Below are 18983 nucleotides of genomic sequence, written 5' to 3' on the forward strand. Positions count from 1 at the left end.
ATCACTACGGTTCCTGACAAAGAGTTCCTCTCAAGCTTCCCTGTGGGCTCCCTTCAGATACTGGAAGGTTCCTACGAGGTCCCCACACAACCTTCTCTTCTCCAGGCTGAACAGCCCCAACTTCCTCAGCCTGTCTTCGTGGAGACGTGCTCCAGTCCTCTTATCAACTTCGTGGCCCCCTCTGGACTTGCTCCAACAGTTCCATGGCCTCCTTATGTTGGGGACACCAGAACCGTACGCAGCAGTCCGGGTGGGGTCTCACAAAGGCGAGGAGCGCTCTAAGCCGCGGGGGCTGCTCCGATCCCAGGAGGACGGCGGGGTCGGCAGGGGGGGCAGGGGCCGATCGCCGGGGGGATCAGGGGCCGCTCCCCGGAGGACGGCCGGGTCGGCACAGGCGGCAGGGGCCGATCCCCGGGAGGGCAGGGCCGGCCCCGGCCCCGCGGCCCCCGCACACGCCGGGCGGGGGGCGGGACCTTCCGGTTCATGTCGGCGCTGGGCTGGCGCGGAGGAGCCGCGCGGCCATCTTGGCTCGTCCGGGAGCGGCGGCGGGGCGGGCGGGGGGCAGGCAGGGAAGGAGGGAGCGGCGGGCGGGCACCGACCCACCCGGCACCCACCCAGCGTCCGCAACCCGCGGGGCGCCGGCCTTCTTGGAGCCTGGGGCGGGCGGCGATGCGAGCGGCGGCGCGGTGAAGCGGGGCCGCGGCGGGGGAAGGAGAGGGCAGCCCCCCGGGCGGCGGGCCTGCGCTAGCCGTGCCCCGGCGGCGGCGGAGAGAAGCCGGGCTGTGCGGCGCCCCCGCTGCCGCCTCCTCCCCGCCCGCCCTGCGCTCACCCCCTCCCCCTCGGAGCCGCTCCCTTGCCGCCTCCCTTCCCTCGGCTCCATCCCTTTCCCCGGCTGCATCTCCTCCCCGCTGGATGAGGCACCCCCCTTCCCGCTGCTGACCCCCGCGGATCCCGGCTGTAGGATGAGCCCGCAGGACTCGGAGGGGGCGAGGCCGCTCCGCTCCCCGAGGAGGATCTAGTGGGGGGGCACCGACGCGACGCCGCCCCCCCGCCAGGCACCTTGTCCTTCATGGTGGCTCCCTGCGACCACCATCTCGGAGCAGACGCGCAGCCCGGGCCCCGTGTGTGTGTCTGTGCGCGCCGCCGCCGCGGCCGCCCGAGTGAGGGAAAATGTCCACTCGGACTCCATTGCCCACGGTGAACGAGCGCGACACCGAGAACGTGAGTACCGCGGCCGCGGGGGACCCTCTGCACCGCACCGCACCCCGCCCGGCCCCGCACCGCGCCCGCCCGCCCGCCCGCCCGGGGGGGCATCGCCCCGCGGGGCGCTGTCATGAACCTCCCGCCGCCTGTGCGCTGCCCAGATCACCGATTTATTCGGAATCGATTATTTTTTAACCCTTTCCGCAGCGCGGTTCGCCTGTTCCGTGGCATTTGCGGGCATCCCTCCCCCCCTCCCGCCTCAACCCCAGTGTCCCCTCTTTAATTCGCTCTGTGCTATTCGAGTGTCTCCGGGTGGCGGGGATCGGGTTGGTTATGTCGGTAACGGGGATTGGCGGTGGGGAGCGGGATCCTGGGGGGCTGCTGCCTTCTCCTCATGTGCAAACTTGCTGCTAAAGCAGCCGAATAAACCTCTGGTAAACAGATGGGAATAATTCAGCTCGGGTAGGGGTGGGCTAGGTGACCTAGATAATAGGCCTCTTCCCTGCTTAATTTGCAGGGTTCTCGGTGGTAATGACGCTGTTAGGCTAGTCACCTGTTCAGATGACATTAAAAGGTTTTCTTTATTGGAATTACCCTCCGCACAAGGGAGCCTTTTCCTTCCCTTCCCCCTCACCCCTTTTTTTTTTTTTTATTTTTTTACCTTGACAAAGCCAAGGTTTAGGACTTGACGCTTTATTTACAAGATTAAATCAGACAGTATATTAACGATCACAGAGGTCCTATGCTAAAGGAAGAAAAAAAAAAGTAGTCCTACCACATAAGCATATGGCCACAAACGAAGCTCAGTAAGGAGACTCCCTTTCTGCAGATAGGAACTGTATTTCTTCCAAGTTAAGACTTACTTGATCCTGGTGTATCCTGTCTAACCATTTTTTTCTGCATAGGCTCTGACATGTCCCCAAATGATAAACAGAAGGGAGTTGTCACTCACTGTAGTCTAAAATGAGTAGATTGGTGAACTTTGTGTTCAGCTTTCTGTAAAGGCTATGTGATATTCTTTACAAGGCAGATGCTAAGCTTGACAGAGGAGGCTTTTTTTTTTTTTTTTTTGGACAGGCTTTTATGTTTTGGACTGGCATAAAAGGTGGAAACTTTGGTTAAAGATCAGGAAAAACTGTTCCAGACCATAAATAGTCCGAGAAAAGTGATGGTAGCCCCATTGTTTAAAACAAGACCAGACAAAGCATTAGAAAACATGCTGCATGGAACAATTACTGCATTACTAGGGATTTAGATTTTATTGACATAATAGGCACTTCTAACTTCTGTGATCTTTATTTGTTTTAGCACTACATGCAACCTGCAGGCTAAGGGCTGTATTGAGCAAAAAGCCAACTAAGCATATTTGGCTGTAAAATCTCAATGAGCTTCCTGTCTTGTGGAAGAAAATAATTAAAATATTATGCGGCCCTTCCTATGCCATGGGGAGAGTTGAAGTTGAAACATACTCTACAAAATACTATACAGAGTTTATTTAGATAATTGTTTTAGTCTGTAAGCAGACCTGACTGAGGTTTTCAAGCTCTGTGTGTGTGTGTGTGGAGGCCACACAGTAAATCATTTTAGAGAGCGTTCAGATGAGATTCCCCAGTTAATTCAAACTCTAGTGTGGATAATCTAATGGTGGAAAGACTTAATATGTGCTCGAGGAAACATAATTATTCACAAGCTGTGTGTTCTAGCACTTGAAGTTAGATTTTTACATGTCTTCCACTTAAGGCACCTTGTTCTCACTTCAAAATATTGGTCTAACACTTCTCTTTAGTAATCTTCATAATTTAACATCCATGGATTGTCTTGTTTGCAGATGAACTGCCTTAGGTTTAGGTTAAGGCATATTTTTCAAGTGCTGTAATCTGTGCTGGTGACAGAAATACCTGTAGGTAGTGATATTGACAGGGAGTGATTAATCCCAGTACTCACCAAATCCACTGAACCAAGGCCCCTAATACAATAGCATATCCCTCAGGAAGCTCTCCCAGATTATCATGGGCATCAGCTATCTAGAAATTTTCTAAACCCTATGCTGTTCAGCCTTGCTTAAAAACTAAGTTTAAATCTGACATTTAGTCTGTCTGAATTACCCCTACAGCTGGGAACAGGCCAGGTCTTTTTTGATACCAAATGCGATGATTTTGGTACTTAGCTAACTGTTCATCCACCCGAAATCTGAGCATGTTGTGTTGGCAGGTAAATTGAGCCCTTGGTTCTCTTTCACATAAGAGAAGTCTAATTGGTTAATATTCAGAGGACTCTTTGAAGAGGCTTAAGAGGGTGCCAAGGTATTCAGCTAGCCTTTGGGCTATGGTTGTGGACCCCATTAGTGCCTTCTCTCTGCTTGGAAGGCTACCACTGCTGACAAAGGCTTGGCTGGTGTTGGATATGATTGAAGCATGCTGATCATAGCTTATCCGTGCCTATACTTGCAATTTTGAAAATGAAGTTAGCCTCCAGAATGACAGTGAGTGTAAATTATCATTGTCTGTGCTTGCAGTTAGCCACGTTCAGCAGTTGGCAACTTCTGTTGAATAAGAAAGGTCTAATTGTCAGTACTTGATTTTTTTTTTCTTTCTAAGGCTTTTTATCAAGACATGTACTGCTGAAGTGGAAATATTGTCACAGTGACTTTCCCCAAAAGCTACTCAGAGCTATCAAGCCTTTAGTGCCTTTGAGATTAAAGAATTTGGCTCCAAGTCACCTGGTTTTGAGAGGAAAGGCATCCCAGATGATCTGTGATCATAGGAACTTCACACTTGGACAGTTGGAAGCTGGCTGTTGGCCTGCGATGAGCTGGCTTCTCACCGCAGAGATAGAGCAGCTCCTCTCGGGCCATGTCTTGTGCAGCAGTGGCTGCCAGCTGCTTAGGGGCAGAAGTGCATGAGAGGATCAGATCTTTTCTGTCTTCCTCAGAAATGTGTCCTGCATGTGAGAGGAAAAGCACGAGAGAGAGCAGAGACCTCCTTCATCCAAATCTGGGAGACAGGGTACATGCAGAAGAAGGACTTTAAATGACAGAAGAATGAGTAAACCTGTTCTACTAGTGATGAGAAGGAAGGGAGAGAAGATGGAGGAGAAGTGTGGAAACACAATGGGAAAGGAAAATAGATGGTGGAAAACAAAAGATAAGAAGAGACACAGAGGAATGTGCATGTGGCAGGATGGAGGACAACCAGTGACAAAGAAATAGGAACAGAAGGAGCAAGATTGTGAGGAGTAGGACAACTATTCATTAAAAAAAATATTCAGAGAGTGGGAAGATGATAGCAAACTATAGATAGAAACAAGGAACTACAGGTTCTATGGAGGTTGGAAGATTTTTTTTTTTTTTTAGGAGTGTGAAATAGAAGAGAAAAATCTTGGACTAAACATTTTAATTAAAACCTTCATGTTCATTGCACAGCTGTGTTTTTTGGGGGGAAGAAAAGGTAATTGCTTTGAATGTGTTAATTCTGCAGGCCAATCTGAAATAAAAATTTAGGTAATTTAAGGAAAAGCAAGACTAAAATATACTCTTATCTCCATGACTGTGCCTAATGTGAAAAATTTGCTATTGAAAAATGCCAGCATGATGGCAACTGTGCTTGCACAAGACTATACAAAAGGATTCTGTGTAGAAGTATCATCTTTTTTTTTTTTAAATTTAAAAAGGTTTAGTAAAGGTGGCGTTAGGTACAAAAATGTAATTTTAAGATACTGTGAAGGTTAGTGCAGTATGTCTTGGTTTATTACCAATTAACTATGAAGTGCATTAGAGCATTTGCAGACAATATGCAAGCTTGCATTGTTCTATATATTATTTATCAATCTTCTCCTATTACAAATAGATCTGTAATCGGAATGCTTTCTTCCATAGCATGAAATCCTGTGGGGTTTTTTAAAGAAGGGGCTGAGGAGGGAAGTGTTTCTGTGGCCAAAAGTTCTGATAGATTTTCTTCTGCAGGACCATCTGCATTCTTCCATATTTTTCACCAGTTGTAACAAATGTTCTGGTTTGAATTAATTCAGGTGAAGGTGGCAAAATAACTAGAAACAAAAAATATTTTAGGAATTCACCTGGATGTGGTTTTTTAGTTCCAACCTTTCACAGACCAGAAAAATGCTCCTTTTTTTTTTTTTTTGTGCATTTCTTAGTGCCTGGTAGGCCTGGTACTGTGTTTGTACTCAAAAAATACCTAGTGGGGTTGTGTGACACTGCGAGTCACCGGCTGCTAATGTTTTCACATTTTAAAGTGGGAAGTTTCATTCTTCGGCTGCGCTAAACAGCCCGTGCTGAGGTGTTTAATCGCTTGGTTTCAGTCAGCTGGAACTGATGGGAGGCTGATGGGGGCATCAGTCTCAGCTGCCTCTTCCCACCCGCCGTTTGTGCCGGCACTAATTACTGTGGGGCTGCGTGACGGGTCTGGTCAGCTCTGATCTGACTGAAATAAACCCTTAAGAAAAGTGGGTTTATCCCCATTCTGTGTGGCTGCAAATAACTGACAGAGAGGAGGATGGGAGTGTCCAGTTCAGGTGGGGAGGGTTAGAAATGCTTCTTGCTATTTTTGTTTTGGTTTAAATTAAAGCAGTTGTGGCACAACTCGAGTTACCTTAGCCCTAGGGTGCTGTTCTACAACTACAGGCAGATACACAAGTACAATGATACATCTTTCACAAATTGTGGTGTTTTGCTCCTGGAAAAATCTTTTTTTTTTTCCCTTCCCTTTTTCCCATTATTTCAGTAATTCAAAATAGCTAGGCTACAAGAGGTTGTTAAAAAGTCAGACTTAGTTCATTAGCACCACTCAATGTGACTTTAATGGTGGCCTTAGTAGTAGCAATCTGAAAAACAGAACACAACTACAGAAATTATTGAAAGAAGATACGCAAAAGGAAACACGGTATTTCCTAGCCCTTCTTACCCACTCACCTGGTATGCTTACCTGCTCAATTCTCCATTTTAGTTCTAGTCAAAAGACATATTCATGTTGATATAAGCAGGCAGTTCCTGTTGACAACATGTCTCAGGTGACTCAAGTCAGAGGAATTCTAAGAGTGGAGGCATTCGTCTGCCCAGATCTCCATTTCATATGATATATAAGTAGCATGTGTCTGCAACTTCCTCTTCTTCTCAGTCAAGTAATGCTGCCTCATGGAAGTCAGCCAGATCAAAAAGGGAGGTCACCTTTTTTTTTTAGGCTCATGGCTTGTCAAGGTTGGCTCTTCTTAGTGTGGAGATCATCTGCCACTAAAAATCTTTAGAAAATATGATAAATAGATGCTTACTGCTCTTAAAATATAAACCTGAAAGATAGTGAGTGTACCTGTGTAGTGCTCCAGTCAGTCTCTTGGATGAAACCCTTAGGTTAAGACAAATTTTTGGCCCATAAAGAGCAGGTTGTTGAGTTCTGTGTGTGTGTATATATACACATATAAACAGAAATTGACTTCCAAATAAAATTCGTTCCTGCAGGGTTAAAGCCTAAACAAAGTTTTCTATCTTCAAGCTCAATGTAGTCTTTGAAAACCAACTGTGAGGGTTTGGGTTTGGTTTTTTGTTGGGTTTTGTTTTTTTTTGGGGGGGGGGAGTTGTTTTTTTTGTTGTTTTTTTGTTTTGTTTAGGATGTAATTACTGACAGTGATGATTCTGGAAACAACTTAGTTGGCAGTATTATTGATGAAGAATAGAATATGGTTGGCTCTTCAGCTATTATTCCCCAGGCTGATGTCAATAAATATCCATTTTAATCAGCAATAAAGAAACTTTTGGCTGGAAAGATATGATGAATGTCAGATCTTGATAATGTGAAGCAACAAAAGAGCTTTTAAAGAGCTTTTCTAACCAGCACCAGACTTATCTTTTTGATTATATAAGCAGGATTTCTTCACTGTTGTGTTGTTCAGTGCTAATCATGGAATTACAGATTCACTCTCTTTCATATGCTGTATAGAGTATGAACCAAATGATGTCAAACATGTGACAGAGTCTGTAGTGGTTGTACATGGAAAGGACCCTCTATGTCTGCAAAGGGGAACATCCTTCCTTCACTGAAGGCTTACTGCTTGGCTGTTGGCACTGTCCCACTCTGATCTTCGGGGCAGTGCTGCACTTGTCACTAGCAATTCCCGCCGCAGTTCCGCCACTGGTCAGTGGCTGGAATTGTGAGTGTGGAAGTGTTGCTTTGGGTAGCAGTGCTCCCTCTGCCAGGTGGAAGTGTCCTGTGTCCATCCTGTCCGTCTTCATCAGGCTGCTCTGGATGAGCTGGAGCTGTTGTGTCCTGAGTGCTACTCCTGGTTTTCTCCTTTATTTCGCCTTTCTCGCTGAAGTTTGGAAGAAGTAGGAATCTGTGTCAGAGGTATAGTTTATGTGTGCTAAAGACTATTTACTCTTCAGGTTCTCCCTTTAAACTGGTTGTTTGATAGATATGACCTAATTAAACTAGCCACTCGTTTTCATGAAGTGTCATACCAGTTACATTAATTAATACTATGATGGGCACGATAAAACCTTCCCCTTTTGACAATGGAACATCCAAATTATTGTTTTCTCTCCCTTAACATCTATGTTATATTTCTGTTGTCTCCCTTGCTGAATTCTGACCCTTTCAGTTGTTCCACTCAATCATAGCATCCATAATGGTAGGGGTGTCGCCCACTTCAGTGATTAAGCCTGCCCTCATGGATTGATAACTTTAGTGCCATGTCAGGTAGCACTTTTCTTTGTGGGAGAACATTTAAAATTTTGTGAGATGGAAGCCATGACTGTTTACCCTTAAGATTGATTATGTAGCAAGCTAGTCTAAAAACTGCCTTTTAATTATATGTGCTGGAACCAAATAATTGGTTATGCAGACATCCTATGCATACTGGGTCTGACAAAATCCACCTTGCTCCATGTCCTGATTCGTGCCCTGGTCAGTGGTAGGAGGGAAGTAAAATCAGGACAAGTACAAGCCATCTTTTCCTTTTATGGGTTCCTGTTTTATTATCTAGGAAAATAATGCAGTATTTTATAGTATAGGTTGACTTAGGGATTCCCAGAGCAGTAACTGGTATATGAACAATTGTGGTTGAGTGTTTGCTGTGACACCTCTTGGTGGTTGCCAGAAATGTAAGTCTCTGTTTTGACTTTCCAGTAGAATTCCTTCATCAGCAGTTGCAGGATGCCCTGCTGTTCTGTTTCAGGGATATCTCTGCTCAATAAGATACTACCTCTGTGAATATCCTTAGGGCTACCTTTTTTCTCTTACAATGAGTAGTACTCAGCAGTCTATGTGTTCTTAAAGACTTTAATGATAAATGGGAAGTAAAATTCAACATGTTGTTAGGAAGGGCTGTAGTGAAATTTTGTCTTTGCATGTTTAATTTAAAATATTTTTTAATTTTTAAAGAACTATGGTATGTTTTCCTGATAAGATTTTCTAGAAATAAGAGTGTTGTTGGGGAGTGCACAGCCAGAAATTACCATGTATTTATATACTGTGTGCCCAGGCTAAGGTAACGAAGCAATTTAGTGTCTCAAATTTTCATCATGTCCTGGGATGCTAATGTTATTAACACTGTAAAGTATAGGTTTTAAGTACAGTTTTTTCTTACTATAATTAAAAATGCTGAATTGAATGAGACTGTCGTGATTGTTACTAGTCTGACAGCTTTCCAAGAAATTTTATAATGTCACTTTGTAGTATTTCATACAGAGGTGAGGTAACAGCTAAGGTAATAAGCATTCCTAGAGATTTTTGTAAGACTAAATTTTATTAGTTCATTTTGGCTGCTGAGAAGGTAGTTTCCACTATTGTATTAAAAATGCTTTAAAAAAAAAAGTTGATGCCATTTGTCTCCCCTGTTTTAGAAAGTGTTCCCTACTTTCTGTAAATAAACATGGATTTTTGCAGCTCTTGGATACTCTGATTTCTTACTGTTTTTCAGCTCTTCAAATGGATATCAGGTTCTGTCTCTTTCAGGTTTTTCTCAACTGTTGGCATCTCTTACGCAGTTCAAGAACTTTGATATTAGTCATCCTCTGCCCTGTGTGTTTCTAGTGCTCTGAACATTAAGATACCTGAAATCATGCAGATACTGGATAAACTTAACATCTACCGGAAGGATTTCAGTTGTCGACACCTTCATACGTCATTTGCTTTTTTACTTTTTTTCCTTTTCTTTTTCTTTCTCTTCATGCTAATCATTTTCTGGCTATGAAAGGATGTCGGCTCATCATTGGGGGAAGGCTTTTGCGAAAAGGTGGGTTTTGTGTTGTGTTCCAAATGTAGTTGGTCTTAGGTTCAATCCCTCCCTTGCAGTAAGGACTCCCACAAATGCAGATGTTTTACTCCCGTTTCCTTCTGGCTTGAGTAATAACAGGGTGGAGTTGGGAGGCGGGGAGGAGAATGTTTTGTTTTTATGAGAAAGGTTGTCTTGTTGGCTTGAAAATGGATAGTGCAAGAAAAAAAAAAAACAAACCTTTAAAGTATTTCAAAGACCTTGAAATGAAACCTGATGCACTCCAAGATGTGGAAGAAAGTGCGTTCTTGTCGTAAGTGGATTTCAGGGGACTTTTCTCTTAAAAGAGGCGGTGACTGGGTAGCCTGAAGTCGCACCAAGTACCCAGTCTCCTTGATTTAGTCCTCCATCTACAGCATAATGGTCTTGCTTTATGTAAAGACAGATATTTTGGGAATCACTCAGCTGTGGTGAGTGTCATCAGCGAGTGTTATTCTTATGCAGAACACACCTCCAGGAGATACAGCTCACCTACCACAATCTATGGAAACTTATTACAAATAAACACATGCTTGTTTTAAATGTTATGTTTTTAAGACAAACCCCACGTCTTCTTGAAGCCATATAAATGTGAACTTGGGAAAGAAGCTGCAATTGAACAGAGTTTTTGGGAGTCAGTGTGGTGAGGGAGGCAAAATCGGCAGAGTTGAGAGTCTACCTGGGAAAAGACAAATGACCTGCATCTCAACTTGGAAAGCAGAGGATGCTGTTACTAATTTCTCCAGGCTGAGAGTGCTGCTGTTAATCTGTTTGCTGAGGAGACCGCCTGGGGAAGTACCCGAGTACAGCCAGATGCTAAACAAGCCAATGTGTGATTTGAAGTTTTCCTGGACCCACCTGTATTTTGCTTTGTGCCTACACCATTTAGCTTCCCATCTACCTGTCACAGCTTCTTGAAAATTATTTCGTTGGGAGAAACACTTTCATTCAGTTTTGAGTTTATGTTCTTCTTCCTTCATTTCCATATGCAAAACAAAAGCCATGTTGAAATGGAGAATCTGTTTTCTGTGGTTTTTAGAAAGCTTGGGTTCTGTTCAATATAGTAATATATCTGACAGAAGAAGGACTTGCTGATAGATTTATTTATGTGAAGTGAAATAAAGTCCAAATTAGATACGGTTGCGAATGGCTGGATTTCTACAGGGTGAAACACAGCTATGAACAAGTCAGTTGGAGAGAACTGAACTGCTTGGGAACACACAGCTTGATACTCAAAAACCACAGCTCAAAAAGGTCATATTCTTGAAAAGAAATAATCTGGGTTAGGGTGGAAATGCAAACCTCCATACAAGGAGACTGTGTTCAGTTTATCAGAGCTAGTCCAAATGAGTTCACAGCTGTTAATTCCACCCTTTGAGTGCAAAGCTAGGAAGCATGGAAAAGAAAAATGATAGGTCACAAGAAGTCATTTCTCAACAGAGGACAGTGAAGCTCTCAAGATGTATTAACTGGGTGGTTTACTATGTGAAATAGTGTTTGTTAGCATAGCAATCTTTCTTTGGCCTGATATTGTTTATATTAAGTAGGATATGAGTAAGATCAGTTCTGAATAACTTGCACACAGGTTCTCTGGGTTGGGAATATGTGCTACTTGATGCCCACATCTCAACTGCCTCATGGGCTAGCTCAGGACTAACATGATCTATCAGTTCAAGCACAAGACAGTGCAGATACTCTGTTTCCAGAGTCAGTTGTGTGGTTCAAAAGCAACCTATTTGTTGAATCTGTCTGCTGGAGAGCCTAAGCTAACAAGCCCTGCTGGGAGGCAGGCTGGCTCCTGCTGAAGTCAGCTCCTGCACCTGTGCCAAGTGCCCGGGTGTGGAAGGGCTTTAGCCTGAATAATTCTGATACACTCCTTTTTCCGACGAGTTATCAACTCAGTGTAGTGCAGTGTAAGTAGTACAGTTGTATTCCTGGGATGCTGTACTTGAACTGAAACGAGCCTTCCTCTAATATATCCAAGAAATACCCTCGTGGCCCTGTATGGAACATCCCAGTCTGTGAGCAACACAGGCAGCAATGCAGGAGGATGTTGGCATCTAGCATCAGCAGTTGCTGCTTTTTTCTAGCTGGTCTGAATAATTTGATACTAGAAGGTACGAAAGGAGCTGACAGGGAAGTTCTCTGCAATATGTGTTGCAAGGTTTGTTAGAAGTCAAAGTTTTAGGGAGGTGTAGGGGATTGGCATGGCATTGCTAGTACACCCAGGAGTGACTAAGATGGCCTGAACAACCAGCACCAGCCTGACATTAAGGACATGGAAAATACTGAAATTGTTGATACAGGATTTCACTGGCTTTAGTAGTTCCTTCAGCTGGTGACTGCTCTTGTTCTTCCTCTCCTTGAGAATTACTGATTGATAAACATCCAATTGTTGTAGGTCTCAAAATATTATTGAGAACATTGAATTGTTATCAAGACTTGGAATTTTTACTGGATATTGTTACAGGTGTGCTTCTTGTTCTTGTGCCAGTTATTAGTGGTTGAGAAGGAATGTTTACTCTTGCTCCTGAAAACTAGGATACAGATTGCTAGAATATGAAATAGAGCAGGATGGGCAAATCATCAGGAACATTTAATATCCTACCTGAAAGGAAACTCTGTGTTTCACTTCAGCTGAATGTGCAATCATGCATGTAAGGATCCAGGAATGAAAGTCATGTTGTGGTAAGGGAATAGGAAGCAAATAACTCCTAAAAAGAGTTAGGGTCAGTGTTGGGTGGTCAGTTACAGCTGGTTTTCTGCCAAGAGGGTTGGTTCTGTCTGTGTAAAATCAGTGGGGTGTTGAACAAAAAGTGCAGTCTCTGTGTTTAGTCCTGGTGCACCTACTGTAGGTATGGCATGTCCATCTCTAGCATAAGCTCCACAAAAATATGTTTGGAAAACAGAGTTCTGAACGCAAGTACAGGAAAAATTTCCTTGTCTTTAATCATTTTTACAGCAGCATGTTTAGGGAGCTGAATATACCTATCACTTATTAAAGTGAAGGGGTATTGTGGTCATAGAAAATAAGTACCTATATGGGAAGTACAAATCTGGTGGCAACGTAGCAGCCAGGGCAGTAAGGAAGCTAAAGCCAGATTGATACTAAAATTTTATATGCACCACAGTGTGTGTGTTTTTTAAAACAGTAACTAAACAGTTTTCCAAGAGTTGCCCTAGACTTCTATCAGTAGTACTTCTTGGATGAAATGAATGTGTTTTTAAAAGTAATTTGATCACAGCTGTTGCACTCAAGTTAACAAACCAAGGAACCTAAGATGCCAGAGTATATGGTCACAAGGTTACATCAGGTTATTAAATAGAGTGTGAACTTGCCAAGTGTCATGCAAGCATGGATTTGTTCGTTTGTGCCTGTACCATGGTTGTTAGCTCTTGAGGTATGATCTCATCTTCGTGCTACAATGATTTTCAGACTAAATGTTTCTGTATGCCAGTTCCTTGGTTGTCCCCATTGGGTTTCAGCAAGAGGAGGAGTAGTAGAAGAGCAAGATCTGGGGTTTCTGGGTTGACTGTAAATTTATTGCGTCATCTGCGGTGGAGGCAGGTATTTGCTCCACATTTGCAGGATGCTGAGCATTTCTAATACTTTAATTAGTGAGGTTGGTGTATAGGCCTCAACCATGATTTAAGAACATAAGGGGACCTGCTCTTTCATAAACAGGCTGTCAGGAAATTAAAAAATACTTTAATTTTAACCATGTGATTTAATGAATAAAGATTATTATAGGTATGATATATACCCATTTATTTCTGCAATTAATAGCTGTTCTGGGAAACTGAATGAAAGGCAGACAGTGTCTCAGATCACTGTAACTGGTTCTCAGCCTGTCAGTGTCTGAGATTTCTGTACATTAGGTCATATTTCTTTCCTTGTTCTACAGGCTATCCTGGGTATTTTCAGTCATGTGGTTTTGTAGGAACAAAAGTATAGTACAAGAGGGGAAAACCCCCCCTTTTGTTGTATTTTCAGTACTATTAAGTTACCCAGTAAGGGTTAACATTTTGTGCTCTTCTTGGTTAAGCTTTTTTCGTGTTTCCTCTCCAAAGGCTTTCCTGCACTAGTCAGAACAGTAGTGCAAATGGGAAATAATATCAAACACCTCCATGTTTCATAACTGATTTGGCCATCCATGTAAGTTCTTAAAAGTGCTCAACTGCTGCTGCAGTTTGGGTGATGCTCCACTTGGTCTTTACCAGGTGATGAAATGGATGTTGTGTTATGAGCTAGGAACCTCTTTATTGCCCCCATCAGAGCAAAGTTCAGCGTGAATCTGAAGTTTGAGCTGGATCATTTGAAGGTTCCTGCAAAGGCGTTGCTAATGCTTTTGAATGTTGTGTGCTTCTCATCGTTGGTGTGGTTTTGTCTGTATTTCTCAGCCTTATTACCTGCGTATGTTCTTGTTGCAGCACACGTCCCATGGAGACGGACGGCAGGAAGTTTCCTCCCGAACTGGGCGCTCTGGAGCTCGCTGCAGGAACTCCATAGCCTCCTGCGCGGATGAGCAGCCGCACATTGGAAATTACAGACTCCTTAAAACCATTGGAAAGGGGAATTTTGCAAAAGTGAAACTGGCAAGGCACATCCTAACTGGCAGAGAGGTAAAGTGTTACGGGTGTAAACAGCAATGAATTGCTGTAGGTGTGCGGGTTCTCTTAGAATTAAAATCATATTAAGTCTGTGAACAAAGAGCGCATTTTACTAGAGATATTGCTGCTGATGTAGAAAAAAAGTAGAAATTGAGAACTGTAATTTTTAGTAATGATTACAAAACCATTTCTCTTGAAAATGGTGTCTTATATTTCTATTTTTCACAAGTCCCTGTTCAGCTGAATTGTGTTAAAATTTGCTACTACTATTCTTGGCTACATCCTCCATTTTCAAAAAAGAGATCAATATACAGCAACTAAAAAAGCTTGGTGGAAAGACTGCCTCTTGGTGTCTCTGTGCTGCACAGTGCAGGGCTATACTGAACGGGAAGTCAGGAATGAGAACTAAATATCATCCTGATTACAGTGCAAGTAGCCCAAATGCAGTATTTTCTTACCAAAGCAATGTGTCTCCCAGGGTTCTGCTGGTGTCTGTAGTGCTGGGCAGCTTTGGGAAGATGCTCCAGTTTGTTCAGAGACAGTTTGTGTCTCACTCAGTGTGTGTGTTATAGACAAGCTTTCTCTGGTATCTCCTCATAGTGTCTAACTCAGCTCCATAATTAGTTTCTGCATGTCATTGCAGTGTAATTAACCACTTGCACTTAATGGTGGTTCTGATTTGGTGAGCTATAGTCCTGTTTGCTTGTTACAAGAAGGTGTTTCTTGGTGCTGTTTTATTAATAGCAACTCTTAAGTACTAAAAGAGGGAGAAACCTTGCTGACCTTTTCTTGCGAAACCTGTCTCATGAAGTAAACGTTTACTGGTACCAGCAAGGACTTTTACAGAAAGCTGTGTGGCTGATTGCAGTGCTTCAAGGGAATTTCTCTCTTCTGAGCTAATATGGAGTTCAGTAGCACTAGGAAGAACAGAGGGACATGGTTTTGAAAGAACTGATGAGAGGGATTTTTAAATTTTTTTTGGTAAGCTGACAGTTCCAATTGTCTTCTGATGTTAAAGTCAGTGTTCATTTGTAGAGAAAGCTTTTGGTTAATTGCTTTCCTTTTAAGTTCCATCCTATTTCTACTGATACTTAAAATGGGACATGCCTAGTACTTGGTTAGTATTTCTTTGCTATTATTATAGGTATAGAACTTGGAGATAGGGTGCCATGTGACACACTTTGCAAAAACTGAAGTACATTTTCCTTTATATGCACGTAACTGTTGAATGAACTCTGGTTCATTATTTTTGTTTGAAATTTCAGCATATAAATGTGACAGTGTAAAATTTTTGTCTGAATTTGGAAAGATTTGAGTACTAGTTTTCTTTAACTCTCATAGAATCGATGTCATTCAGTCAATTCAGAGCATAAATACTTTCCAGGATGTGGCCATTGGTCCTGGTTACCTAGAATGAGTGTCATTCCTTAGAAGGGAACAATTAAGCTAGTTTTATAGGAATATCTTCAAGGTATTTTAAACATTTTTTTTTCTTAAGAGGGAAATGAGTAAAGTTTCTCTTCTTGCTAGATGAACTGCACAACGTTGATAATAAATACATGTTTTAGATGTCTATGACCAGAATTGTCCACAATGTTCTGGATAGCAATTTCCCCAATGTCATTACTTCACCCTTGCCCTTACAGAAGTCTTTATCTGATCAATCTTTAGATTGTGGTAACCTTTTTTATGGCTGCTAAATTGATGGGTTTTGCTTGTGATTAACACCACCTTGTACTTTGTTGAATCTCGCTTTCATTGCTAACTCATCTCCAAGGTTGTTTAAATCAGTTTTCCATTGTATTTGATGGTGCCTCTTAACTCCTTCAACAGACTTAATCATTATGTTTTGACATCCTGTGCCAAGGCCACTGATACAGATATTAAACAAGATTGGTCCCAAGTCTTGCCCTTGAAAAACTCTTACTCATTTATTTCCAACCTGATATCTCTTTAGCCATCTTTTTAGGAAAAAAAAAAAGCTCTGTGCCCTTTTCAGCTTATCTAGTTCAAAAATTTCCATGCATGAGCCTAGATGAGGCTTTACAATAGTCCAGGTAGTCATATCTTGTGGTTTTCCATAGGGCACAATTAACTGTAGGAAAATATGTTGCATTTAACCCTTCTGTCTGTTTCCCTGTTTTTTTCCTGGTAATTTTGAGCCTCAAGAATTTTTACAGGAAATTGGAGAAAAAAAGTTAAGTCTGATCATTTCTAAATCTTGCTCTGCCATTTTCTTGGTAGATGGTAGAAATCTGTGCTGCAAGAATGCGTGGTTTGGTTTTTTTTTCCCTTAGACCTTCTACTCTTAAGAATTCCAGTGTGGCCTTAGCCAGAGGACACTCATCTTCCTGAATTTGTGATTTCCTGCTTTACACACTCATTCCTGCTGCCTGTCCTGTCTTTGTTCCTTTTCTTTTTTCCATCTTACATACCAAAATCTAAACTGAGTGATTAGTTTTGGGAGTCACACTTTAATGATTTTTCATCTCTGCTGTCTCTTTGCTGTATTCGAACCCCACTTATCTTCTCCTTGTTATCTGTGTGGCTTTGTTCTTAATGTTCTTTTAAGTGTCCAGGTCAGTTTCACTTTATGGCAATTCCTTCTTTATATCTCTACATTGATTAACTTCCAAATCTTGAAGCAGATCAGCACTTTTCTGTCACTTCCTCGGAGGAGGAGATGTTTGTTCAAGCATTCTTCTAGGGTAGTTGCTCATCTCCTTGCATCTGGAGTCCTTCCCTGTGAATTTTCCTGTTGCTTGAGGTGCAGATTTCATGTTTCCAGCTGGAGTAGGTTCCAGGACTCTTTTCCATTTCCATCTTCAGTGTGTCTGCAGGATGCCTGATGAGAGCCCAGCCTCAAATTACAGAAAGGGAGAAATGTTGAGCCCTTCAGGGGATAATCAGAACATCAGCCTAACTTGAGGGGGTTGAATTGTCCTGCAAGGAGTGTGTGGCCTTCAGCTCACTCCAGAGCTTCACTGCACTAGAACTGGTGTTTGGAAACACCCTCCTTTGAGATCCTCTGCCTGGGATAGTGTTATTGGTAGTCTGTCTGCCCTTTCCAAACCACGAATCTTCGTTGTCAATCTGCTTTTGTTCAGTCTTTGACTGTAATCCATGTATTTTCTGTTGTAGTTTTATCAAAGGGTGTTTCCTCTGACAAGTTTCCCATACTTGCCAAAATTAATCTAAAAGATAAAACTACCTTTTGCTTTTACTGGCCAAAATTATTATGGATCCTTCTGTTCATTAAAGACATGTGTTCAGTTAATAGCCAGGGAGTTGAAGTTTCCCAGTGAGGCAGAATTCTTTCAGGATCCAAGCCTGACTCCAAGGAATCTATTGTCATCTTCTTTCTGTTCTTCTCTTGGAAAAAGTGAAATTTGAGAGGGGGAAAACATTCTGAATGGTAGCAGTTTAGTCAATTTGCTCAGTGTTCCCAACTTCTGATTGCTTTAACTCCCTCATTCAAATCATGTAGGAGGAATTTTTTTTAGTTGTGTTATTGTGAATGGTGAAAGCAAAGTTAATTTTAATTCTACTAACAATTTCACGCAGAATATCATGGCTAATGCAGCAGTGTAATAGTGTAGGTGGACTTGCATTCCTCCAGCATTGGCCATAGCACACAGTATTTGAAACTGTTCCAGATTCACGTCATGTAAAGAGAGAAAAGTTTCTGCTTTGGAAGGCACTTTGATGTTTTATTAACTGTGCTTAGTACAATGGAGGATTTTCTTTCTCTGGCTCATCAGAGCTATTCTTGAGGGCACGCTCCCATTGCCTGTGGTTTGGAGACCTTATCAAGGCACCTGAAGTTGCCCCCTGTTCTGATGATGGACTCAAGCTCTCGGAGTCCATGTTAACACATTGTACTCTTAGTGTTCATATGGATAGGAATTCTCTAAACTCACCCTGCCTTTAAGGCTATAATTAGTGCAGTGAACAGGCCTGAGAATCTGTCTTTTGGAAAACTGAGGTGTGTACCTTCCCTCTATCTCCAGGACTGAATTTGTTTGACAGTGTTAGAGACCTCTTCTGATCATCTGGCACCAGTGCACAGCGAGGGAGGTGAGATGGTTATGCAGAAACCCACTACCTTAAGACTTTGTGGGTTGAAATTCGGAGTTTACATCTTTTAAGATTGACCAGAATGGTACAGCCCAGAACACAAATGAACTTTTTCTGAGTGGAATGCACTTAACAAGTGAACAGCCATCTTCTGTGACATGGGTAGTCTTGGGACACAAGGTCACTTTCAGATAACATCATGTGCTGTTGACAAAGGTAGTGGTCACTCAACATCCAACATGGATTTATAAGAGATTGCAGGAAGTTAATAACTTTGAACTATTGTCAGAAAGTTAACAACAGGCAAAAAAGTAGAGATAAAAATCTTTCATGGTTTCGTACACAACTGCTAATATAAAAATACCTATTGCTTAATGTGTTTCTCTCCTGTGTTTGTATTTTCAAAGTGATTTCTCAAGGTTTGCAATGGAATTTTGCCTCAGGAAACAGTGATCTTTAATATCAGTAGCCTGCCTTAGAAGAAAATATTCCCCAAAGTAAAAGTATTCTGAGGTGGCTACTTGGCTATGTCTCTTCATATCTTACATCTAGAAGGGCCCAAAATAAGTCTTGAATATCAGTTTCAGAAAACATCATATGCATTATATAATTCCATGATGCACCCAAGAGTTGAACACTGCTCCCCTCTTACCCTCTCCATCATGATGATCCATCCCTGTGTTTTTGCACTTGAATGTAGGGATATGGATTTGCTTTGATGTAAGATATTCTTTATTCCATATGGTGCTGATCCCAAGTTAATGAGGAGCAAAGATAGCATGAAGCAATTCAGGGAAATGGGAGCTGTGGCTTGGGAAGGAGCAGCATGTACT

General features: G+C 42.4%; 1 protein-coding gene across 23 annotated transcripts in view; it reads left to right on the forward strand.

The window, feature by feature from the left end:
* The first annotated feature begins 544 nt into the window (after nt 1-544).
* MARK3 (microtubule affinity regulating kinase 3) overlaps nt 545-18983 on the forward strand; it is a 61010-nt gene continuing 42571 nt past the window's right edge. For 3 of the 23 annotated variants that reach the window (XM_064659250.1, XM_064659254.1, XM_064659266.1), the window contains exons 1-3: nt 546-1221; nt 9406-9444; nt 13894-14085. In XM_064659250.1, coding sequence (XP_064515320.1) covers nt 1171-1221; nt 9406-9444; nt 13894-14085 — 282 coding nt within the window. In that variant the 5' untranslated portion in view covers nt 546-1170. Of the gene's footprint in view, nt 1222-9405; nt 9445-13893; nt 14086-18983 lie in introns of all 23 variants that reach the window. The other 20 variants (XM_064659261.1, XM_064659262.1, XM_064659263.1 and 17 more) reach the window with 11 other exon arrangements.

Source organism: Pseudopipra pipra, chromosome 6 (genome assembly GCF_036250125.1).
Source record: "Pseudopipra pipra isolate bDixPip1 chromosome 6, bDixPip1.hap1, whole genome shotgun sequence".
Classification (NCBI taxonomy): domain Eukaryota; kingdom Metazoa; phylum Chordata; class Aves; order Passeriformes; family Pipridae; genus Pseudopipra; species Pseudopipra pipra.